Source organism: Pristis pectinata, chromosome 10 (genome assembly GCF_009764475.1).
Source record: "Pristis pectinata isolate sPriPec2 chromosome 10, sPriPec2.1.pri, whole genome shotgun sequence".
NCBI classification, from domain to species: Eukaryota; Metazoa; Chordata; class Chondrichthyes; order Rhinopristiformes; family Pristidae; genus Pristis; species Pristis pectinata.
In genome coordinates, this window is record NC_067414.1 from 90,975,535 (window position 1) to 91,000,999 (window position 25,465).

At 46.3% G+C, this 25,465-nt stretch overlaps 1 protein-coding gene across 3 annotated transcripts in view; it reads left to right on the forward strand.

The window, feature by feature from the left end:
• The window catches only part of si:dkey-16j16.4 (uncharacterized), a 380,812-nt gene that overhangs the window by 15,270 nt on the left and 340,077 nt on the right, over positions 1-25,465 (forward strand). For all 3 annotated transcript variants that reach the window (XM_052024174.1, XM_052024172.1, XM_052024173.1), the window contains exons 2-3: positions 3,474-3,552; positions 7,128-7,579. In XM_052024174.1, coding sequence (XP_051880134.1) covers positions 3,474-3,552; positions 7,128-7,579 — 531 coding nt within the window. The remainder of the gene's footprint in view (positions 1-3,473; positions 3,553-7,127; positions 7,580-25,465) is intronic.

Sequence of the window (25,465 nt, forward strand, 5' to 3'; positions counted from 1 at the left end):
TATTTATAGACCAAATTAAATCCAGGATATTACCTGTAAGCCAAATTAACATTAGCAGAAAGGTAATTCGGATGACTTCCTTCACTCATTCAGAGATTTGAACTCTCTGAAAGATTGTACATATTTCAAACAATTTCCTGGATAGTGACAATAGGGCTTGGAGCTGCCTCATAGCTCAGCAGCTTGTGTTCAATCCTGACCTCCGGTGCTGCCTGTGTGGAGTTTGCACGACCTCCCCATGACCACATGGGTTTACCCCCAGATGCTCCGGCTTCCTCCCACATCCCAAAGACGTGTGGGTTGGTAGGTTAATTGGCTGCTGTAAATTACTCCCCTAATATTGGTGAGTGGTAGAATCTTGGGGGTGGGGGTGTGGGAATAGAAATGGGGAGAATAGGTTACAGAGAAAATGAGAGGGGGATGGGATTGCTCTGTGAGCCAGCATAGACATGATGTCTGAATGGCCTTCTATGTAAAGAAGTTTGAAAGTACAGGTTCTGGTGCTTTAATGGCACATTCTGTGCCAGCCATAAGCCGAACCAAAGGACCATTCTATCTGGAAATGTACGGGACCAGTACCATCATGAAGAGGCACACCACTGGCAGGCATGGTAGTGTAGTGGTTAGCGCAACACTATTTCAGCGCCAGTGACCCGGGTTCAATTCCGGCCCCTGTCTTGTTTGTATGTTCTCCCCGTGTGTCTGCGTGGGTTTCCTCCGGGTGCTCCGGTTTCCTCCCACATCCCAAAGACGTACGGGTTAGGAAGTTGTGGGCATGCTATATTGGTGCCGGAAGCGTGGCGACACTTGCGGGCTGCCCCCAGAACATTACGCAAAGATGCATTTCACTGTGTGTTTCGATGTACATGTGACTAATAAAAAGATATCTACAGTATATCTATCTATATCATCATCCATCCTGACTTGGAAGTATATTGCCCATCCTTTGCTTGCCCCTGGACCAAAGCTCAGAAACTCCTGCGTTAATGATGTTGCAAGAGCATCAATTCAAGAAACTGAAGGTTCACCTTGCCAAAACCCTCAGAGTAACTTGGAAATGGACCCAGCTGCTGCACTTGCTGGCAATGTACACATCCCAGGAATGAAGTTATACCTTTGAATAATATTGAGGTCATTTAGTCATAGAGCCATAGACATTCAGCATGGAAGTGGACCCAATGGCCCACTGAATCTTCACCGACCGTCAACCACCATTTACATGAATCCCATGTTAATCCTCATTTTGTTTAATCTTCCTGACATTCTCATCAACTCCCCCCAGGTTCTCCCACTCACTTACACACCAGGGGCAATGTACAGCGGCCAATTAACCTACCAACCCGCACGTCTTTGGGACGTGGGAGGAAACTGGAGCGCCCAAAGGAAATTCACGCAGTTAGAGGGAGAGCGTGCAAACTCCACACAGACAGCACCCAAGATCAGGATTGAACCTGGTCCATTCTGGTTGCCGTATCCCTCTATGGCTCCCCACATTCCCATTTAACTCCCCCCAGATCCTACCCCTCACCCACACACTAGGGGCAATTCACAGTGGTCAGTTGACCTACCAACCTGCATGTCTTTAGGACTTTCTTGTTTTGTGGTAAATTTATTTCTTTGGAGGCAAGTGAGTTCGTTGTTGCCAGACCACCCCTGAATTTGTGGAAGGGACAATGCTTGACAGCAAGTATCATTGTCTGCATCTTGGGTCAAAGCATGAGCACAGTGGTGAAGATTGGCTGCAGGTAATCTTTGTTCCGATTTAGTTCAGCATGGACCAACTATGCAATGGTAACTCAGACCCACTGGGTTAGTCAGACTGGATATAAATATGTGAAGGAAGTGAATGGTTGGTTGGCTGGTGAGGAATATTGGGTTGTTACTGAGCCGTCCAATCAGTGCAGGAAGGTGCTGGACAGCAAAGATGGTCGGGATATTTTCAGCCAGTGGGTCCCACACTGGGGTTCATTTAGTAGGGAACTCATTGCTCATCAAGCCAGACCCTCTGGGAAGGAGGGGCATTAAAGGTTACAGAGAGTTCATGGGGCTTCAATAATTCTGTGGTATTTTAGTTGGGAAGTTCACAAAAAGGTGAACATTAATTTAAAAAAATTCTTGAAATACTAGCTGTGCTGTCTGCACTACTGAAGCACCGTGATTACAACATGTACCATCTACAAAGTGCACTGCCTAGGCCTTGGCTTAGAGACAGTAAAATTCCAATAATCCGGCACTCTCGGGACTTTGGTGGTGTCGGACCAGCAGACTTTCCGGTCTATTGGATGTTGCTCATGTTAGTAGCCAACACAGTTTTATTTCACTTTTCTCAATGTTACTGGAAACGGGGGTCCATGAGAGCATAAAGGGAGCAGGGGAAACGGGGTCCCGGTGAGTTTAAAAGGAGTGTAGGAAACGGGGTCCTGGTGAGTTTAAAGGGAGTGTGGGAAACGGGGTCCAGGTGAGTTTAAGGGGAGTGTGGGAAATGGGGTCCTGGTGGGTTTAAAGGGAGTGTGGGAAATGGGGTCCTGGTGGGTTTAAAGGGAGTGTGGGAAACGGGGTCCTGGTGGGTTTAAAGGGAGTGTGAGAAATGGGGTCCTGGTGGGTTTAAAGGGAGTGTGGGAAACGGGGTCCTGGTGAGTTTAAAGGGAGTGTGGGAAATGGGGTCCTGGTGGGTTAAAAGGGAGTGTGGGAAAATGGGGCACTGGTGGGTTTAAAGGGAGTGTGGGAAACAGGGTCCCGGTAGGTTTAAAGGGCAAGTGGGAAATGGGGCCCCGGTGATTTTAAAGGGAGTGTGGGAAATGGGGTCGTGGTGAGTTTAAAGGGAGTGTGGAAGACAGAATATGGTGAACCAGATGCCGAGCCATTGGAATGTCCAAACAGTGGGATACTGGATTATTGAAGTTTTGCTTTACATCCTAAAGCCATGACCTCTACAATAAAGAGCAGTGGGAGAGCCACCATTTGCACGTTCCCCTCCATCACACACTATCCTGATTTGGAAATATAGCACAGTTGCTTCAACATTGCTGGGAATAAATCCTGGAACCCCTCTTGGGGGTGGGGAGAGGGGGCAATTAGTTTTGGGCAATAAATGTTGGCATTGACCGGAACCCCCCATTCCAACAAACGAATAACTAATTTGCCAGACCATCCTAACTCGGTCCCTGAGTCACCTGTTGGGAGTTGGTTGGGTGGGGAAGGGGTATATTTTATCAAGTGTGAAGTGGTGAGGCTTTTGTTCAAGTACATTGGGAAGCCCTGCTTTTCTTTGACGTGACCGGTGAGTAATGTGCTTTGAGGCAGTAAGTCACGGGACCTAAGCAGAGTTGCCCACCCTGCTTGTAATAGTCACCTGGGCCTATCTGCCTTATCTACAGCAAGGTCAACGATGCCCCTCCCATAAACACAGTTGACGAGTCCGGTCCTCCTCCTCTCTTCTGTTAAGTGTCTCACCTCCCAACTTGTCTCTGTAGATATCCTACTCAGCGAGCGATGAGGACACCAGCGATGGGTCAGAAGGAGAGAACCGGGAACTGGCGTTAATTGACCAAGGTAGGAAGTGAGATGCTTGTCTGTCCTCTGCTGTAGGTGAGGTGAGGCATTGGTGTTGGTTTACTCTTGTCACATGGACTGAAATGCAGTGAAAAACTTTGTTGTCATGCCCTACATAAGTACATCGAGGTGGTAAAAAGGAAAAGATAGTGTTAGAGTCACAGAGAGGGATGGACTTTAAGCTGGCACTTTTTGCGGACCCTTAACCCTTTATCCCTGGCAGCTCTTTGGACATAGAGTCAAATTGGGGCACACTTTTAGACTGAGTGCTTTCACTTCCACATCACTTTCATCCCACATTACTAAGTTGTTCAGTAACAAACAGCAGTTCCTCGTGTGTTGGTGGACCCCCTCATAGCATGGTCGAGGAGCAACTTCCAAGGCTAGGGGTATGTCAAGTTGTCATGGAAGAGGGTGTGGCTCAGTGGGTACTGTTGGAGTAGCCTGGGGGAGAAACTACAGAGCATTTCATAGATGGCAATTGGTAACTGGTTTATTATTGTCACATGTACTGAGATACAGTGAAAAACTTCTGTTTTGCGTGCCATCCAGACAGATTATGCCATACATGGGTACATTGAGGTAGCACAAAGGGAAAAGAAATAACAGGTTGAAGAATATACTGTTAAAGTTTACAGAGGAAGTTCAGTGCAGGGAGACAAAAAAGGTGCAAGGACCACGACGAGGTAGATTGTGAGGTCAAGAGTTCTTTATTGTACCAGAGGTCTATTCAAGAGGCACGGTAGTGTAGTGGTTAGTGTCACGCTATTACAGCGCCAGCGACCCAGGTTCAATTCCGGCCGCTGTCTGTAAGGAGTCTGTACATTCTCCCTGTGTCTGTATGGGTTTCCTCCAGGTGCTCTGGTTTCCTTCCACATTCCAAAGATGTACGGGTCAGGAAGTTGTGGGCATGCTATGTTGGCGCCAGAAGTGTGGAGACACTTGCGGGCTGCCCCCAGAACACTCTATGCAAAAGATGCATTTCACTGTGTGTTTTGATGTACATGTGACTAATAAGGATATCTTACCTTATAACAGCAGGATAGAAGCTGTCCTTGAGTCTGGTAGTGCTGGTTTTCAGGCTTTTGTATCTTCTGCCTGATGGGATTTAAGACTCTGTGTGCCTGTGTGCGCATGCCTGTGTGCGCATGCCTGTGTGCGCATGCCTGTGTGCGCATGTGTGTGTGTGTGTGTGTGTGTGTGTGTGTGTGTGTGTGCGCGTGCCTGTGTGCTTGTGTGAGAAGTTAGGTACCTTAGGGCTATTAATATGGTATCCTGGGAAACTGAGCCTTGAGCTCAATGAAGACAGAAGAGACTGCAGATGCTGTAAAGCTTGCTCCACTCCTTCCCCCCACCTTTTTATTCTGGCCATCTCCCCCCTTTCTCTCCAGTCCTGATGAAGGGTCCTGGCCTGAAACGTCCACTGTCCATTTCCCTCCACAGATGCTGCCTGACCTGCTGACTTCCCCCAGCGCTTTGTGTGTTGCTTGAGCTCAGTGAGCCAATTTCCAGCTTTTACTCACCAATTGCTCCAAGCCCACCAACAGAAATCAAAGCCAGATGTGCGTTCGATTCTTGAAAGAGATGTGAGCTTGCCTGGCATGTGAGGTTATTGGCAAATCTTTAGCTGCTCTTGAATTGAATGCTTTGCTAGCCTATTTGAGAATGCAGTGGAGTGTCAACCTAATTGGTGTAGGCTGGACCCATGCCCACAGGCCAGATCAGGTGAGGAAGGCAAATATGCTTCCCTGAATAGCATTAGCTGGCAAGAGCTGCTGCCTTACTGCACCAGTGACCCATGTTTTCCCTGTGACTGTGTGGATTTCCTCTGGTGCCCCAGTTTCCTTCTGAAGACGTGCAGGTTGGTAGGTTAATTGGCTGCTGTAAATTGCCCCTAGTGTATAGCTGAGTGGTAGAATCTGGGGGTGGGGGGGAAGGGGGAGAGACTGTTGGTTACAGGGGAAATTAGTGGCGGGAAATAGGATTGATCTAGTGAGCCGGCATAGATGCAATGGGCCAAATGGCCTCCTGCTGTTTCAAATGGAAACAGGGAATTAGCAAACCCTATGGATTAAACAATCATTTCTATCACAATTGCCAATATTAATGTGAGCCTTCTCATCCTGGTTTGCTTTATAAATAAAATTTAAATTCTCTAGTTTTCATTGTGGCTTTTTAACTGGTGTCATAAGATAATTAGTCTAGTTCAGTAACTTAAACACAATGCACCATACACTATGGTAATAGTCCTTCCGAAGCACTTGTGAGCACTGTAGTCTATTAGGAGTACAGTCTAAAAAGAAATACCTGGTCAAATTGGATTTAAAGTATTTGCTTTAGACAGCTCATTGGTTGGATGGTCTTGTGTGTGGTACTGTTCTCTGACTGACCTTCTTTAAGATAGAATAGAGGGATGTTAGTTGATTCTACTGGTGGAAGGGAATTATGAAAAAAAAATTTATTATTCAATGAGTGGTAGGGGTTTCGAACTCATTGCCCTGAAAGGGTGGTGGAGGTAGAAACCGTCAAAAGAGCCTTGGAAAGCTATGGACCAGGAGTGGGGAAATGGGATTAATTTGGTCAATTTTCGACCAGCATAGCCATAGTGGGCTGAATGGTCTCCTATTCTGCAAATATCTGTGATTCCATGCTGCGGAAAATAGATTGGCTTTGGCTTTGATTGACTTTTTTGTGGCTTTTATTTCTGCCAGTGGGCTCTGAGCAATTGCTGAATAAAAGCTGGAAATAAGACTCTTTGAGCTTTTCCCCACGGTAGGGGAGTCTAAAGCTAGAGGGCATAGGTTTAAAGATTTAAAAGGGATCCGAGGGACAACCTTTTCACACACAGGGTGGTGGATATGTGGAACAAACTGCCAGAGGTAGTGATAGAGGCAGTTACAATGACAACATTTTAAAGGATATTCGGACAGGTTTATGGATAGGCAAAGTTTAGGATATGGGCCAAACACAGGCAAAGGGGACTAGTTTGGGTAGACACAAGAGATTCTGCTGATGATGGAATCTGGAGCAACACACACACAAAACGCTGGAGGAACTCAGCAGGTCAGGCAGCATCTCTGGAGGGAAATAAACAGTTGACGTTTCGGGTTGAGACCCTTCATCAGGACTGGATAGACATCTTGGTCAGCATGGATGAACATAGAATGTGGAACAGTACAGCACAAGAACAGGCCCTTCGGCCCACAATATTGTGCCGAATTAATTAAACTAATGACATCTGATCCCTTCCGCCTGGACAAGGTCCATATCCCTCCATTCTCTGCATATTCCTGTGCCTTTCTAAGAGCCTCTTAAACGCCTCTTTCGTACCTGCCTCCACCACCACCCCTGGCAGCGCATTCCAGGCACCCACCACCTTCTGCGTAAAGAGAAACTTGCCCCTCACATCTCCTTTGAACTCCCCCCCCCACCTTAAATGCATGCTTTTCTAGTATTAAAAGTTGTATTTTAGTACTAGTGCCCTCCAGTATTAATGACTTGGGCCGAAGGGCCTGTGTCTGTGCTGTATAACTCTATGATTCTAAGTGTAATCTTGGCCTTTAAACTCTTTGCAGAGAGCCGAAGGAATTGCTGTCTGTTGCCATTTTCTTCGAGCCACACACAAGGGCTGGACAACCTGTACAGAGTGCGGACGATATTTGACCCGCTGGACTGCGACAGCTCCGAAGAAGAACTGGAACGCATCAACAGGGAGTTCGGAGGGGAGAAGCGCACCTGGTCCCAGGTGACCAGACTCGGTTGCTATAGTGACAGCGCGTCCTCCAGCGACGAGGAGGTCAAGGACTTGTGCGGCATGGCCTTCAGGCCGGTGAGCCAGGCGGAGCAGAAGTGCAGCCCAGTGGCTTTCAGTGCCACCCCTCCCAAGAGACTCCACCCCTTGGTTCGAAGACCAGTGGGGCAGGTAATACTGGCCTCGGTGGACCAGGCGACCCCTTGCAAAAGGCATCGACAGGGGCAAGGAGACAGCTACAGCCGACCTAGCTTGGATTTGGAAAAGATGCAGCAGGTTGGTGTAGAGTTGGGTGCCGGTCCAACCTGAACAGAGTGTGTCTGCATCACTGCAGAGTGACCTGGTAGTCCTGTTCTCTGGATACATGTAGGCCCACGCAATACATTTCCTGCTACCACTGGACCCAAGGTGAAATGGCACCCTAGCTCTTAGGGAGTTATTATACGCAAGAAAGTAGGAGCAGGAATAGGCCACTCGGCCCTTCAGACCTGCCCCGCCGTTCCATCATGATGATGGCTGATCTGCCCCGGGCCTCAGCTTCTCTTCTGTGACATAGCCCTCAATTCCCCGACCTTTCAAAAATTTTCCGCCTCCTCATTAAATGGTCCCCTTGTTAAACAAAGGATGTACCAGCATTGGAGGCAGTCGAGGCTAATTCCTCAGATGGAACAGTCGATGAAATGTCTAATACTAGAGGCCATGAATTTAAGGTGGGGGGCAAGTTCAAAGGATGTACTAGCAGTGGAGGCAGTCGAGAAGGTTCACGAGGCTAATTCCTTGGCCAGCACGGGTGATGAAATGTCTAATATTAGAGGGCATGAATTTAAGGTGCGGGGAAACTATTTTACACAGAGTGTGGTGGGTGCGTGGAATGCACTGGCAGGGGTGGTGGTGGAGGCAGATATGATGGAGGCATTAAGAGGCTCTTAGATAGGCACATGAATGTGCAGAGAATGGAGGGATGTGGACAGTATGTAGGCAGAAGAGATTAATTTAGTTTGGCATTTAATTTCCAGCTTAATTAGTTCGGCACAGCATCGCAGGCCTGTGCGGTACTGTTCTATGTTCTATGTTGAGATCTCTCTCCATTAAGATTATAGTCAGCCTTTTGATTACTCTGAAGTGATCCAGCCTTCATGGGGTAGAGATTTCCAGAGATTGACTCTCCTCCGAGTGAAGAAATTCCTACACACCTCAGTTTTAACTGACTGCCCTATTACCCTGTAACTATGTCCCCTTGTTTGTGACTCTCCCACATCTCAACATCTACCCTGATGAGCCCCCTTCAGCATCTTACGTGTTTCAATTGAATCACCCCTCGTTCTTCTAAACTCCAAAGAATGCAAGTTTTCCCATCCAGTCCTGATAAAGGCTCTCCACCCGAAACGTCGACTGTCTGTTTCCCTCCACAGATGCTGACTGACCCGCTGAGTTCCTCCAGCATCTTGTGGGTTGCTCCAGATTTCCAGCATCTGCAGTCTCTCTTGTGTCTCCAAGAATACAAGCCTAACTTCTTTAACTGTTCATAGCAAGACCATAACACATAGGAGCAGAATGAGGCCATTCGCCCCATCGTCTGCTCCACCATTCGATCATGGCTGATTTATTTTTCCCTCTCAACCCCATTCTCTTGCCTTCTCCCGATAACCTTTGACACCCTTAATAATCAAGAACCTATCAACCTCCGCTTTAAATATACCCAATGACTTGGCCTCCACAGCCGTCTGTGGCAATGAATTCCACAGGTTCACCACCCTCTGGCTAAAGAAATTCTTCCTCATCTCAGTTCTAAAGGGACGTCCTTTTATTCTGAGGCTGTGCCCTCTGGTCCTAGACCCTCCCACTACTGGAAACATCCTCTCCACATCCACTCTGTCCAGGCCTTTCAATGTTCGGTAGGTTTGAGAGGTAAGACAACTCTCCCATCCCAGGAATTAGCCTCATGAATCTCTCCTAGACTGTCTCCAATGCTAGTGTATCCTTTATTTAATAAGGAGACCAAGGATCTACACAGAATTCCAGGTGTGGCATCAGCATCTTGGACAATTGTACATAGAACATAGAACAGTACAGCACAAGAACAGGCCCTTTGGCCCACAATGTTGTTTCAAACTAAATAAGCGAATGATGTCTAATTACTCTAAACCCTTCTGCCTGTGCATGGTCCATATCCCTCCATTACCTGCATATTCATGTGCCTATCTAAGAGCCTCTTAATAGCTTCTATTGTATCTGCCTCCACCACCACCCCTGGCAGCGCATTCCAGGCACCCACCACTCTCTGTGTGGAAAAAAACATTTCCCTGCACATCTCCTTTGAACTTACCCCCTCTCACCTTAAATGCGTGCCCTCTAGTATTAGACATTTCGACCCTGGGAAAAAGATAACTGCTGTCTACTCTATCTATGCCTTTCATAATTTTATAAACCTATCAGGTCTCTCCTCAGCCTCTGCCGGTCTGGGGAAAACAACCCAAGTTTGTCCAACCTCTCCTTATAGCACACGCCCTTTAATCCAGGCAGCATCTTGGTAAACCTCTTCTGCACCCTCTCCAAAGCCTCCAAGTCCTTCCTGTAATGGGGCGACCAGTAGTAATACATCTATTTTTAAACGCCAGCCCCCAAAGGCCATTTGTCTTGTTAATGTCCTGCTGCACCTGCCTGCTAACTTTTCTGTGATCCTTGCAAAGAACACCTAGATCCCTCTGTACTCCATTCATTTGCAATCTCTCGCCATTTAGATCAGCCTTTTGATTTCTCTGACTGAAATACATGACCTCACACTTTGCTGCATTAAATTCCATTTGCTAGGTTTTAGACCAATCTCTCAACCTGTCTATAGCCTGCCAGAGAGTCCAGAGATCTTTATTACACCTCCCCTGTTAGGCATTGTTGAGAGTACACGTGGACATATAAGTTAGGAGCAAAAATAGGTCCCTCAACCCTCAAGCCTGCTCTGCCATTTAGTAAGATCAGGTCTTATTTAAGTGTAACTCTGCATTCCCATCTAACCCCAGTAAGCTTTCACCTTCTTTCTTATCAAGAATCTATCTGCCTATGCCTCAAAAATATTCAACCATTTGGCTTTCATTGCCCTTCGAGGAAGAGAGTTCCAAGGACTTGCAACCCTCAGCAAAAAAAATTAAGTTTGCCTTATCTCCGTCATAAATGGGTGACTCCTTATTTCTGAGCAGTGGCCCCTTGTCTAGAGTCTTTCATAAGGAGAAATATCCTCTCCACATCCGTCCTGCCGAGACCCCTTAAGATGAATTGGTAAATTGGTTTGTTATTGTCACATGTACCGAGGTACAGTCGAAGACTTTGTTTTGCATGCCATCATTTTACAACATCAGTGCATTGAGGTAGTACAAGGGAAAAACAATAAGAGAATGCAGAATATACAGTTACAAAGAAAATGCAGTGTAGATAGACAATAAGGTGCAAGAGTCATGATGAGGTAGACTGTGAGGTCAAGAGTCCATCTTATTGTACAAGAGGTCCTTTCAGTAGTTGTATAACAGCGGGATAGAAGCTGTCCTTGAGCCTGGTGGTACGTGCTTTCAGGCTTTTATATCTTCTGGCCAATGGGAGGGGGGAAGAAGAGAGAATGTCCTGAGTGGGTTGGGTCTTTGTATGTATTATGACCTTGTATGTTTCAGTCAAAAACCTACCATGATCTGTGGACACAGGCATTCACAAACCTCTTGGAGATTATGTTCATTTAATCACTTAGACAGAAGAAGTAACAACTGGACCTACAAAAATAAACTGCTGCAGGAACTCAGCAGGTTGAGCAGCATTGGTAGGACAAAAGGAACTCTCAGGTGCGATGTAGGGTCTCAACCCGAAATGCCAACAATTTCTTCCCCCCCCACTGATGGGGCCAGACAAGAGTTATCAAAATTCGAGTGCGTATATGTCCAGTCATAACTTACTGCCCTTCCCTCATACCTCTGTGCTCTGCTGTTGATCTGGTTTTATCTCTGAGCATTTGTGAGTTGTATAGGAATCCTCCACAAAGTGTTCCCAGCAATGCCGTCGATCATTTTATGTCTAAGGTCACCTTTGCATTGTGTCGATCTTATCCCGCCCAAAATGAAGGGAACGATGATTGGGGATTGCTTCAAGGATGATGATCTGGAGCGGGAATTGCTTCAATGAGCCAGATGATGAACCGTCGGGATTCCTGAACAATTGGATAGCTGATAATCAGAGTTCAGAGCAATCCGGCCCACAATAGTCCCTACTAGGAAGTTCCACCAGGAACTGAGGAACAAACTGCTGGGGGAACTCAGCGGGTCAGGCAGCATCTGTGGAGGGAAATGGACAGTTGATGTTTCGGGTCGAGACCCTTCATCTGGGTCCCTCCACGGATGCTGCCTGACCCACTGAGTTCCTCCAGCAGTTTGCTGTGTTGTCCCAGATTTCCAGCAGCTGCAGTCTCTTGTGTCTCCAACAACTGGGCCTCTTTAGGTGCCTGCTGACTAAATCCTACGGAGGTGAAGGTGTGCTGGGGCAGATCTTCTGCTGACCCAGGAGCTCTCAGGCCTCTGCACCCTGGTCCAGGTTGTTTCTTCCAGTGTGGTCCCAGGCCACGGTCTCCCCGAGAGACCAGCCTGGGTCTCTCCCAGGACAGGTGACTGGCTGCACTGATAGGGTGGCTCTGACAGACGGTGAGGCCCCCCCCCCAGGCTTGCCACCCTCCAGAGCTGCCGATGCAATGACTGATTGTGAGCATCTTTTCCACTACCCTCACGAGCTAGAGCAGCACCATTCGGCCCATCGAGTCTATGCCAGCTCTCAGCGGCTTCCCAAGCAGTCTCTAACATTCACTAACATTCAAAATCACTCTTTTCCTTTCAAAAGAAAAGGTTAAATGCTGAAATAAAAATGGAATTAAAATAGTAATCACAGCACACACTTAAAAACGGTTAAAAATAGCTTAACTAAATCAGCTAAAAGGCTTTAAACTTTCCCCAGAGCCACTGATCATACTCCCTTGTTCTCACAGAGATGTACAGCACAGAAACAGGCCTTTCGGCCCAGCAAGTCCATTCTGACCATGAAGTATACTAATCCCATTGACCAGCATTTGCTCTGTGGCCTTCAATGCCTTGGTGATTCAAATGCTCGTCCAGAAATTCCTTGTGAGAGTCTCTGCTTCCACCACCCCCCTCAGGCAGACGTTCCAGATTCCAACCACCCTCTGTGTGAAAAAACTTTCCTTTGGTCCCCTCTGTAAACCTCTTACTCCTTATCCTAAACCTACGCCCTCTTGTTTTAGATACCCAACAGGGAAAAATTTAGTTTCTTACTATCTGCTCTATCGATGACCCTCATAATTTTGTATACCTCTATCAGCCTTCTGCGATTCAAGCAAAACAAACCCAGCCGATGTCTGATTTTCCAATTTTGATTCTTGACTTTTCAACGTCCACAGCATCTTAATTTTTGCCTTGCTCGTTTTAAAAGATGATTTTTTCAACTCCAGTTCCATGGGCTTAATATTTGGGTCTAGAAAGGATTAATTGCTCTGGAGAAGGCAATGGTGAGCTTCTCAGGGGCAATAAAGGGGTTACGATCCCACAGTCATAGAGCTGTAGACTCGTTCTGTGTGTAAATGGGCCCTTTGCCCATCATATCCATTCTGACCTTTTTATCCATCTACACCAATCATATTTTCCTGCATTTAGGCCTGTATCCTTTTACACCTCTATGACCTGGTTCAGTCCTGACCCTTCGGTGCTGTCTGCGAGGAGTTTGCATATTCTCCTGGTGACCGTGTGGGTTTCCTCCAGGTGCGCTGGTTCCCTCCCACATCCCAAGGACGTGGGGGTTAGCAGGTTAATCGGCCTCTGTAAATTGGCCCTGGTGTGTAGGTGAGTGGTAGAATCTGTGGGGAATTGATGGGAATGTGGGGAGAATAGGTTCACAGGGCAAGTTAGTGGGAGGGTGGGTGGCTCTGTGAGCCAGCATAGTCATAATGGGCCAAATGGCGGCCTCCTTTGTCATCTGGAAATATGGATAAGCTATAAGTTATCGTTTTTCACCTTGTACTACCTCAATGCACTGTGTAATGGATTGACCTGTACGAACGGTATGCAAGACAAGTTTTTCACTGTACCTTGGTACAAGTGACAATAATAAACCAATACCAATACTGGACTGGGATTGAGCGGTCTTGGCCTTTGATGCTGGGGCATTTAATATTCAAGTAATCACCTACATTGTATAATAGTAATGGTGACTGTGAAGCTACTGGATTTTTATGGGAAACTTATCTGGCTCCTAAAGCTTCTCAGGGATGGAAATCTGTTACCTTTGATTGTCTGGGTTAGGTGTGACTCCAGAATAACCAAACCACCTCAGACAATAACAACTGGCCTTGCCATCTGTGTCAAAATAAACGGTCAATATGCACTAGCTGGATAGTGGAAGCAGATTCAGTAATTTTCAGAAGGGAATTGAGTAAAGACTTGGGGATGACACTGTGGCACAGCTAGAAGAGCTGCTGCCTCACAGCTCCAGAGACCTGGGTTCGATCCTGACCTCTGGTGGTGTGTGTGTGTGTGTGTGTGTGTGTGTGTGTGTACGCGCACGTGCTTGCGTGTGTGTGTACATTAACTGGATGTTTTTTGTTGGTGTTTGCACTTTGGAAAGAAATTGCCCTACAGGACAATGGTGAGCAAATAGTTCTTTACTGACTGTGAAATCTGAAGGTCATGGGCACAGGATTGGGAGTAGGCCCTTCACCCCTTTGAACGTGTTCCATCATTAGGATCATGGCTGAACCACACCATTGTTCAGCTTGGCTTTACATCCCTTCTTCCTCAAGCAAAAATCTTAAATTAACCTCTGATTTAACACCATTGACTGAGTACATTGTGGGAGAGATTCTATCAAACTGAAATTTCTTACATTCTCTCTCACAAGGTCTAACTCCAGTCTCAAGATCCCTTTGTCCCCGACTCTCCAGATGATAGGAAAACTCTGCCTCCCATTAATCTGGTTTGGCTTGTATGTGACTCCAGACCCAAGCGATGATTGTTGACTCTTAACTGCCCAATCACTTCAGCAAACAGGAATCGGCAATAGAGACACAAGAGGCTGCAGGTGCTGGGATCTGTTCAGGAATCTGGACAGGCAGTAAGTGTTTCTTGCCAGCATTTATCCTTGTGACTGCTTGTGTTTCCCGAGGTCCCTCAATTTTCTCCCACATTCCAGAGATGTGCAGGTTGGTAGCTTGGTAATTGGCCATTGAAAATTTCCCCCAGTGTGTAGGTGAGCAATAGAATCTTTGGAGGGAATAGATGGGAATGGAAGGGGGGAAATAAAATGGCATCTTTATAAATCGGTGTTTGATGGTCAGTACAGAATCGATGGGCAGAGAAGCCTGTCTCAGTGCTCTATGACTCCATGACAGTAACTTGAAAATGAGTAGTTTATAGCAGGAAAGTGCAGGGGTCCCGGGAATGAAAGGTTTAATGTATGATGAAAGGTTAATGTATGACGAAAGATGTTAACGTATAATGTATAACAAAAGGAGAGAGTCCAGCGGAGGTTAGCAAGGATCTCCCGGTGGTCAGCCACTTCAATTCCACATCCCACTCCCATATTAACATGTCTATCCATGGCCTCCTCTACTGCCACGTTGAGGCCAGAGGCAGGTTGGAGGAACAACACCTCATATTCCGCCTTGGGAGTCTCCAACCTGACGGCCTCGACATCGATTTCTCTAACTTCCGGTAACCCCTCCCCTCTTCTCCCCCAAACTTTTTTTTCGCCTTTGTCTTCTCTCATTCCTGAGGCCCCCTCCCCCCTTTTCTTTCCCCTTCTCCTGCCCTCATGACCTGCTACCCCTTTCCCTACCCTCATGATCTGCCCATCTATTCCCCACCTCCTTCCCTTTATTCCATGGTCCACTGCCCTCTCCTACTGGATTCCCCCTCCTTCAGCCCTTTGCGTCTTCTACCTATCACCTCTCAGCTTCTCACATCACCCCCTTTCATCCCCTCCCCCACCCACCTACCTTCCCCCCCCCCCTCACCTGGACTCACCTATCACCTGCCAGCCTGTGCTCCTCCCCCTCCCCCCGATCTTCTCATTTTGGCTTCTGCCCTCTTCCTTTCCAGTCCCGATGAAGGGTCTCGGCCTGAAACGTCGACTGTTTATTTCCCTCCATAGATGCTGCCCAACCCGCTGAGTTCCTCCAGTACTTTGTGTGTATGTTGCTGCATCTGCAGAATTTCTCGTGTCTTCACAAGAATGATCCCAGGATTGAAAGGCTTAACCTTTGAGGAGCGTTTGATAGCTCTGGGCCTGTACTCGATGAAGTTCAGGAGGAAGAGGGGGGATTCAATAAACCTACCGGATATTGAAAGGCCTGGGTAGAGTGGACGTGGAAAGGATGTTTCCATTAGTAGTAGAGTTCAGTTTCTGAGGGCACAGCCTCAGAATAAAGGGACGTCCTTTTAGAACAGAGATAAGGAGGAATTTCTTCAGCCAGAGGGTGGTGAATCTGTGGAATTCGTTGCCATGGAGGGCTGTGGAGGCCAAGTCATTGGATGTATTTAAGGCAGCGACTGATAGTTTGTTTATTGGGGTTAAGGGTTATGGGAAAAAGTGGGAGAATGGGGTTGAGAAAAAAAATGTCAGCCGTGATTGAATGGCGGAGCAGACTCGATGGTCTTATGGGTTGAATTGGGGTGGGCGGGACAGTTTGCCAAGAGCTGGCCCAGGCATGGAGAGCTGAATGATTCCCTTTCAGAGTGTGGGGTTGTGTACCCGAGGAGCAAACAACAACAGGATGAGAGCAGAAAGGAAGGTGGGGTGGGTTGCATCTGGTGTGCTCTGTACAGTTCTGTGAACCACACCTTAGAAATGATATGTTGGCCCATGACTGCATGTCTGCCAATGCACTAAAGTGTTACCATGGCTCCAAGAGTTAGATTACAGGGTGCGATTAGATAAACTCGACGTGATCTTTGGAACATAGTAGATCAAGAGATAATTTGATTGGGCTTTTTTTCAGGATTGATGAGATAGAGAGGGAGGAAATTTTTCCTGTCATTTAGAGAGTCCAGGACAAAGGGATCTTAAGACTGGAGTCAGATCTTGCAAGAGAGATTGTATGAAGCTACATTTTGGTAGAATCTCTCCCACAAATTACATTTGGCTCAATCAGTGGAGTTAAATTTGAGATTAATCTGAGATTTTTTGCTTAAGGAAAGTAAGAGGGGGTATGGATTGAAGGTGAACAATTCAGTCAAGATCCACATTTAGGCCCTTTTATGCCTCTTATGACCCGGTTCAGTCCTGACCTTCGATGTTGTCCGTGAGGAGTTTGCATATTCTCCTAGTGACCATGTGGGCTTTCTCCAGGTGCGCCAGTTCCCTCCCACATCCCAAGGACGCGATGGAACAGGTTTGAAGGGCTGAAGGGCCTACCCCCAATCCTGTGCCCGTGACCTTCAGACTTCCCAAAGTGCTTCAGTCGGTGAAGAACTATTTGCTCATCATTGTGCGGTAGGACAACTTCATTCCAAAAACACCAACAAAATCACTTCAGCTTCACAAAATGTATTCTAAACATCCAATCAATGTGTACACACACACACACACACACACACACACACACACACACACACACACACACACACACACACACACACACACACACACACACACACACACACACACACACAGTGCAGAAAGGATTCACGTGAATGTCACCGGGACTGGAGGGCTTGAGTTATAAGGAGAGACTGGATAGGCTGGGACTTTTGCCCTGGAGTGTAGGAAGCTGAAGAGTGACCTTATAGAGGTTTATAAAACCATGAGGGCTGTGGATAAGGTGGATAGTCACAGTCTTTGTCCCAGGGTAGGAGAGTCCAAAACCAGAGGGCATAGACTTAAGGTGAGAGGGCAAGAACTTAAAGGGGACCTGAGGGGCAACTTTTTCACACAGAAGGTGGTAGGTATATGGAGCGAGCTGCCAGAGGAAGTGGTAGACACAGGTAAAATTACAATGTTTAAAAGACATTTGGACAGGTACTTGGATAGGAAAGGTTTCGAGGGGTTTTGGCCAAACACAGGCAAATGGGACTAGGCCAGGGAGGCACCTTGGTGGGCATGGATGAGTTGGGCCAAAGGGCCTTGTTCTGTGATGTATAACTATGACTTTATGATTCAATGGACTCCCTTTGTCCTTCTCCTCTTCCAGGATTAGCTTAAGTAAATGGGGATAAATTTGCTTTTATCCCCTGGGTGTAAGTGCCCCCTTGTAGCCGTGACTTGGGGAGGTGGAGTTATGTTGGACTCGTATCCATGGACCATGCTTGAGTTACAAGGAGAGACTGGATAGGCTGGGACTGTTTTCTCTGGCGTGATGGAAGCTGAGGGGTGACCTTAAAGAGATCTAAAGAATTATGAGAGGCATAGATAAGGTGGAGGGTCACAATTTTTTCCCAGGCTTGGGCAGTCTAAAGCTAGAGGACCCAGGTTTAAGTTGAGAGGGGATAGATTTAAAGGGGACCTGAGGGGCAAGTTTTCCATGCACAGCATGGTGCCTATGTGGAATGAGAGGAAGTGGTAGGGGCAGGTCCAATTACAAGATTTAAAAGACATTTGGACAGGTGTGGAGACAGGAAAGGTTTAGAGGTATGTGGGCCAAATGTAGGTAAATGGGATTAGCGTAGATGGGCACCTGGGTCGGCATGCAGGAGTTGGGCCAAAGGGCCTGTTTCCATGCTGTATGACTCTCTGAATCTCTGACCAGTGTGGAACCATAGCATGGGGAGGGAGTCTCGAGAATTGAAGCATGGAGATGTGTTACTAGACTGAGGTCAAAACTAATGATTTAGAGTTTAGATCTGATGTCAATGGATGAGAAACTTAAAATCCAGGAATTAGATAAATCTGGAAGTTAAACAATATGAGTGAAAATCAAAGTGCTGGAAATATGAAAAAGCAGAAAATTCTGGAAGCACGCAGTAGGTCAGGCAGCATCTGTGAAGAGGGAAGAACAGAGTTAATGTTTTGGGTTCAAGATGTTCTGACGAAAGGTCTCTCGGACCTGAAACATTAACTCTGTTTCGCTCTCCACCAATCTGTTTATTTTTTTATTATGCTTGAGTGTTTCAAGCATAATAAAAAATAGTATCAGTCCCAAAATTACCAGGTTGTTTTGCTCAGTAATGTATTACTTGCTCAGTAATGTTTTATTCTGTCTCCCATTAATCCAGTCTGGTTTGTATGTGACTCCAGACCTTCACTAATCGTTGACTCTTAACTGCCCCCTGATTTGGCCGAGCGAATGAGTCACTTCAGCTAACAGGGATGGGCGATAAATGTTTCTTGCCAGCAACACACCCAGATCATGAGGAAACATAAATAAATAACATTCCTCTTTCATCTCCATGCTTTGCTTCTAAAACTGAATTTATAACTAAATGCAATGGTGTCGAGTATCAACTGGTTATAAGTATAAAAGGGGCTGTGTGTTGGAGTGAAATAGTTATGTAAGAGTGTGTGTGTGTCTTTGTGTGTGCGTGTGCGTGTGTGTGTGTATGAAGGGACAGAAGTGTTTGTGTGTGTATGAAGGGACACAGGTGTTTTGTGTGTGTGTGTGTGTGTGTGTGTGTGTGTGTGAAGTCACAGAGGTGTTTTTGTGTGTGTGTGTGTATCAGAATCAGGTTTATTATCACTGACATATGACGTGAAATCTGTTGTTTTGCAGCAACAGTGCAGTGCAAGGCATAAAAATTACTATAAATTACAAAATAAATAAATAGTGCAAAAAAATAGGAATAACAAGGTAATGTTCATGGATTCATGGACCGTTCAGAAATCTGATAGTGAAGGGGAAGAAGCTGTTCCTAAATCGTTGAGTGTGGGTCTTCAGGCTCCTGTACCTCCTCCCTGATGCTAGTAACGAGAAGAGGGCATGTCCTGGATGGCAACGGTCCTCAGTGAAACTGGGTCTCGGGGGTATATGAGAGACAGTGAAGGGATTGAGGTTGTCTAAAGCGGGATTATCTGTACCTTTGCGGGGAGTTTGTGTTTCTCAATGGGGATTAGGGGACTTGTAAGTAACTCAATGCTATAGTGCACTTCCTAAATATAAAAGGGAAAGGATTAAATACGGAAACATGACCGATTGCAAATGCTGGAATCTGGAACAACAAAAATCTGCTGGAGGAGCTCAGCAGGTCAGGCAGCATCTGTGGGGGGAGAGGAATTGTCGACATTTCGGGTCGAGACCCTGCCATCTCCTCCTTCAGTCCAGATGAAGGGTCTCGATCAGAAAAAAATCGACTGTCCGTCTCCCTCCACAGATGCTGCCTGACCCGCCGAATTCCTCCAGCAGCTCGGTTTTAACTCTCTAATATTGAATGGAGTCTCTTGGTTAGCGCAGTGCAGCATGGATCTGCTACAGTGCTTCCAGCTCTCCCATTCACATACATCACTTCCAATCACTCATTCATAGAAACATACAGCACAGAAACAGACCCTTCGGCCCACCGCGTCAATGCCAACCCTTTTGCCTATCCACACTAATCCCATTTGCCCACATTAGCTCCATATCCTTCTGTGCCTTGCCTATCTAAGTGTCTGTCGATATGCCTCTTAAACTAGTCTTCCACTAGTGAGTTCCATATATCAACCACTTTCTGTATATAAAAAAAAATTCCCTCTAATATATGCTTCAAAACTTTCACAAATGTATGCCGCCTTGCTCTTGAAACCCTGATCTTGGAGAAAATATTCTGACTCTCTACCCTATCTACGCCTCTCATAATCTTATACATTTATATCAGGTCTCCACTCAGCCTCTGCCACCCCAGGGAAAACAAGCCCAGCCTGTCCAATCTCTCCCCATAACTAAACTCCTCCAACCCAGACAACATTCTGGTGAGTGTCCTCGGCACTCTCTCCAGTACAGCCACATCCTTCCCATAGTGTGCTGACCAGAACTGCACACAGTTAAGTGTGATCTAACCTGTGTTTTGTAAAATCATAACATAACTTCATCACAACTTCAAATGGGGGCTTACTTGCTTATGGAATTCACATGACCAATCATTCGAAGCTCCAATTAACAACTCGACCGTGCACGCTATAATAGTCATAATTTACAGTCATTCCATGTTGTAGTACATTTGATAGAAGGACTTGTGATAACATCAGTTATAAGAATATTACTTAATCAGCTGAGTTAAAGAGATCAAGGGTCATAATCTGTGGTGATTAATTAATAACAGATAACTATAATCTCTCCACTATAACTGTGTGGTGTTCTGTAATACAGTAATTGCAAGGTATTCAATGAATTGCGGTGGTTTCTGTGAGGTGGGGAGGGGAGGGCAGGGGAGGTTGCAACTTTGATGTGAGCATTCATTCTTGATCTTGCAAAGTCTTTCGTAGAATTTGTAGCCACAGCAGAGACTCATTCTTTGAAACGAGACTCAAGGTGGGTGCTTGTGAACTTTGCATATTCCCCCTGTGAATTTCCTCCGGGTGCTCCAGTTTCCTCCCACGTCCCAAAGACGTGAGGGCGTTTAGGTTTAGATAGATAAATATTTGAAAGATCGAGGAATTGAGGATGATGGGGAATGACAGCAGAAGAGGAGTTGAGGCCAGCATAGACCAGCCACGATCACATTGAATTGGGGGGGGGGGGGGTCAGGTTTGAGGGTCTGAGTGGCCTACTCCTACTCCTATTTTCTTGTGTAGGTTTATTGGTCACTGTAAATTGCTGCTAGTGTGTAGGTGAGTGTTAGAATCTGGAGGTTGTTGGGTATGAGGGGATTAGTTTAGGAATAGTGCATTTGGGAGCTTCATGGTCAGCACTGATTCGGTGGGGTGAAGGAGCTTGTATGATTACATAGAACATAGTAGCACAGGAACAGGCCCTTCAGCCCACGACGTCTGTGCCGAACACCATGCCAAATTAAACTAACTCACTTCTGCCTGTGCATGATCCACATCCCTCTGTCCCCTGCATATTCGTGTGTCTGTCTAACAGCCTCTTAAATGCCACTGTTGTATCTGCTTTCACCACCACCCGTAGCAGCCAGGCACCCAGCACTCTGTACTTAAAAAAAAAACTTGCCCCACACGTCTCTTTCAAACTTTCCCCCTCTCACATTAAATGCACGCCTTCTGGTATTTGACATCTCTGCCCTGTAGTAAAGGTTCTTACTGCCTACCCTATCTATACCTCTCGTAATTTTATAAACTTCTATCAGGTCTCCAATGCTCCAGAGAGAACAACCCAAGTTTGTCCAACCTCTCCTTATAGCTCATGCCCTCTAATCCAGGCAACATCCTGGTAAACCTCTTCTGTACCCTTTCCAAAGCCTCCACATCCTTCCTGTAATGGGGTGACCGGAATTGCACACAATTTCTATGACTACGACTGTGATCCTGGAAATATATCAGTGTTCCTTTATCATTGCTGGGTCTAAATCCTGGAATTTCCAAAGCAACAGTGTGGAGAGCTTTCACTACATTTTCAGAGGGCATTTAAGGATAAGCAATAAATAAATGCCCGTATCCCTGAATAACTCTATGATTTGTACTCCATCAAATGTGAGTTCCCTCACGGAATAGAGAACTACTGGTAAGATATTAAATCTGTATGCTAAAAGTCTCAGCTGTTATGTGCTTTCATTTGAATCCTGCATAAGGTGTGATAGTGATTGTTGGACTTGTGGTTCTGGATGCGCTCCAGTCTCCTATGGCTGAAAATTAAGACGGACCCGTTGCAAACTCCTAACCTTGCCTCAGGTTTAATCTGTGACTATGCAAGAAGAAAACTAGTACTTGAGCCAATCTTCAATATTTTGCTGACAGTCACCTTTGGAGGGCAATCTTAAGTGAAGAATTGCTCTCAGGGTAATGAAATTAGGAAACCAATTTTTATAAGTGGGTTTGATACTTTACTACTCAGAGGAATAGATTTCCCCTCCAGGTCCAATAAAGTAATTCACCACATTAAATTGCTCCCACAATAAGTGACATGTTTCTGTTTCACTGCATTGTTCTGTCGCTCATGAATGCACCAACCAGATATATCACAGAGGGCAAAATATGTCCCAGCCCGAATGGTTTAGTGAGCATTGAGCAAGACAGGTGCACCTTGGCAACAGATTATATTTACATAATAATTTTTAACACAGGGAGACAGTCCCAGGAGTAAAACCGAACATAGGGTCAATGGGAGAGACTTTTGGAAGGTCAATGGGAGAGACTTTTGGAGGGATTGGTTTAAAAACAAGAGAGGTTGAAGATGTGCAAGGAGTTGTTTCCAGTGCTTAAGGTATTAAGATGTATCTCTAGATAGCTAATGTTGTTCCCTCATTCAAAAAGGGCAGGTGGGGTGAGAGGAGTCTAAAACTAGAGGGCATAGGTTTAAGGTGAGAAGGGAAAGATTTGTAGGGGATCTGAGGGGCTAGTTTTTGACACAGAGGGTGGTGGGGACATGAAACAGGCTGCCAGAGGAGGTGGTAGAGGTAGGTGCAGTTACAATGTTTGAAAAGCATTTAGACAGGTTCATCGATAGGAAAGGTTTAGAGGGATATAGGCCAAATGCAGGCAAATGGGATTAGCATAGATGGGCATCTTGGTTGGCATGAATGAGTTGGAGCAAAGGGCCTGTTTCCTTGTTGTATAACTCTATAAATCCATGAATCTAAAACACAGAAACAGGCCCTTTGGCCCACCAACTTCACGTGAACATCAAACTCCCTTTTTATTCCACCCATTGCTGAGTCACTGAGTCTACTCGAAGCTGGATAAATCTTAGAGGGATTTGGTGTCTGGGTGGGAAAGTGGGTGAGGAGCGATTCCAGTGTGAACGCATTGAATGGCAAAGCAGATTCAAGGCTCTCCGACCTACCCCTTGCTTCCATTTTTCATGGTCTTTGGATGCCCAAAGGTTCTCTGCTGGAGTTTCATCGAAATAACCTTGACAGTCAACGATATCGCGGCAGGTGACCAGAAGCTTAGCCCCAGGGGAAGAGCAAGGCAGAGAGGTTGAGAGAGGTATTTTAGAGCTTAGTAGCTATTGGCCATTACTTGAATGGACGCAGTGGGGTGCCTTCTGACCAGGGAGAGCAGAGGCCTCATTCCAACCATTCAGTTCCCATGCAAGGCTTGTCGAATGCCTTGAAGTTTAGGTGTATTGGCTTAGCTTGCTGGCATTTTCTTTCCTGGCTCTGTATTCTGCAGATTAGACCAGGGATGGGGAGGGGTTCAAAGGTTGGTCTTCAGTCCTGCCTTCCACTGTCACCTTCCACCTCACCACCCAACCTGCGTAGAGTTTCTGCGTAAATCATTCCGTAGAAACACTGTAGCCTGGAATGCTGAAATGACCACAGGAAATGTTTACAATTTACTTTCAATGGATGACTGAACGTTTAGAATTCACTGGCAAGTTTAAGATGGATGCCTTTGATATGCTGGTCATCAACCCTGGTTGAGTGTGAGTGTTAGTGCGTGCCTGTTTCTATATGCACTTTAAGTACATCTTGGCTTCAATTAAAGCCCCACTGGCAAATAGCACCAGGTGAATGTCGATGAAGTCTCTTGCCATTGCTTATCTCTTTTAAAAGTTTTTTTGAACTAGAAAATAAACAAATCTACAATATCACAAGATTGCCTGTGAGTTTTGGTTCTGTGTCAAAAGGAAGTAGAATTTTGGGTGGAAACTCTTGACATGTAGCGAGACAAGTTGCAGCGATGTTGTAGAGTCTTAGAGCTGGAAGCAGGCCCTTTGGCCCACTTAGTCTGTGCTGACCATCAGAACACCTATGTTATGATGCATCCCTATAGAACCCTGGTGTGGCCGCATTCAGAGTATTGGTTACGATTCTGGTCACCTTGAGGCTTTGGAGAAGGTGCAGAGGAGGTTTACCAGGATGCTGCCTGGATTAGAGGGCATGTGCTATCAGGAGAAGCTGGACAAACTTGGGCTCTTTTCTCTGGAGCGGTGGAGGCTGAGGGGTGATCTGTTGGAAGTGTATAAAATTATGAGGGGCATAGATAGGGTGGATAGGCAATATCTTTTTCCCATTATTGAGTGATCCAATACCAGAAAGTATGCATTTAAGGTGAGAGGGAGTAGGTTCAAAACAGACGTGAGGGGTATGTTTTTTACTCAGAGTGGTGGGTGCCTGGAATGCGTTGCCTGATAGTGAGGTGGAGGCAAATTCGTTGGGGGTTTTTAAGAGGGGCTTGGATGGGCACATGAATGAGAGGAAAATAGAGGGATATGGGCATTCTGTAGGCAGGAGGGATTAGCTATGTCGGCACAACATTGTGGGCCAAAGGGCCTGTTCTGTGCTGTACTGTTCTATGTTCTATGTACACTGATCTCATTTTATTCTCCCCCACACTCCCACCAATTCCCCCCAGCTTCCACCACCCACCTACACACTAGGGGAAATTTAGGCCAACCCACACGTCTTTGGGATGTCGGAGGGAGAAACTGGAGCACCTGGAGGAAACCCACACGATCGCAGGGAGAACGTGCAAACTCCACACAGACAGCACTGGGGTCATGTTTGGATCTGGGTCACTGGAGTAGTGAGGTAGCAGCTCTATTAGCTGCCCCACTGTGCTGCCCCATTACAGTAGGAGCAGAAACAAGGTGACATTAGGAAATTGAAGGCAAAGAAAGATATCCATAACTCAAGCCAATTAAATAGTCCACATCCTCACCCTTGACTTTGTAGGGATGTTACCCCTGGTTGGGGTGACTAGAACAGGGGATCACAAGTCTTAAAGAAGGATTGACCATTCCGGGCATGGATGAGAAATTTCTTCATCTGGAAGGTAGTGAATCTTTGGCATTCTTCACCCAAGAAAGCTGTGGATGCTCAGTCGCTGACCATATTGGAGACAAGAGTCATAGTTATACAGCACGGAAACAGGCCCTTCGGCCCAACTCACCCATGCCGACCAAGTTGTCTACTTGAGCTAGTCCCATTTACCTGTGTTTGGCCCATATCCCTCCACACTTTCTCTATCCATGTACTTGCCTAAATGTCTTTTAAACACTGTAGAGAAAGGCAGATTTTTAGATATTAGGGGATACGGGATTAATAAGGGGCAGTGGCACTGAGGTGAAAGATCGTCATTGAATGGCAGATCAGGGAC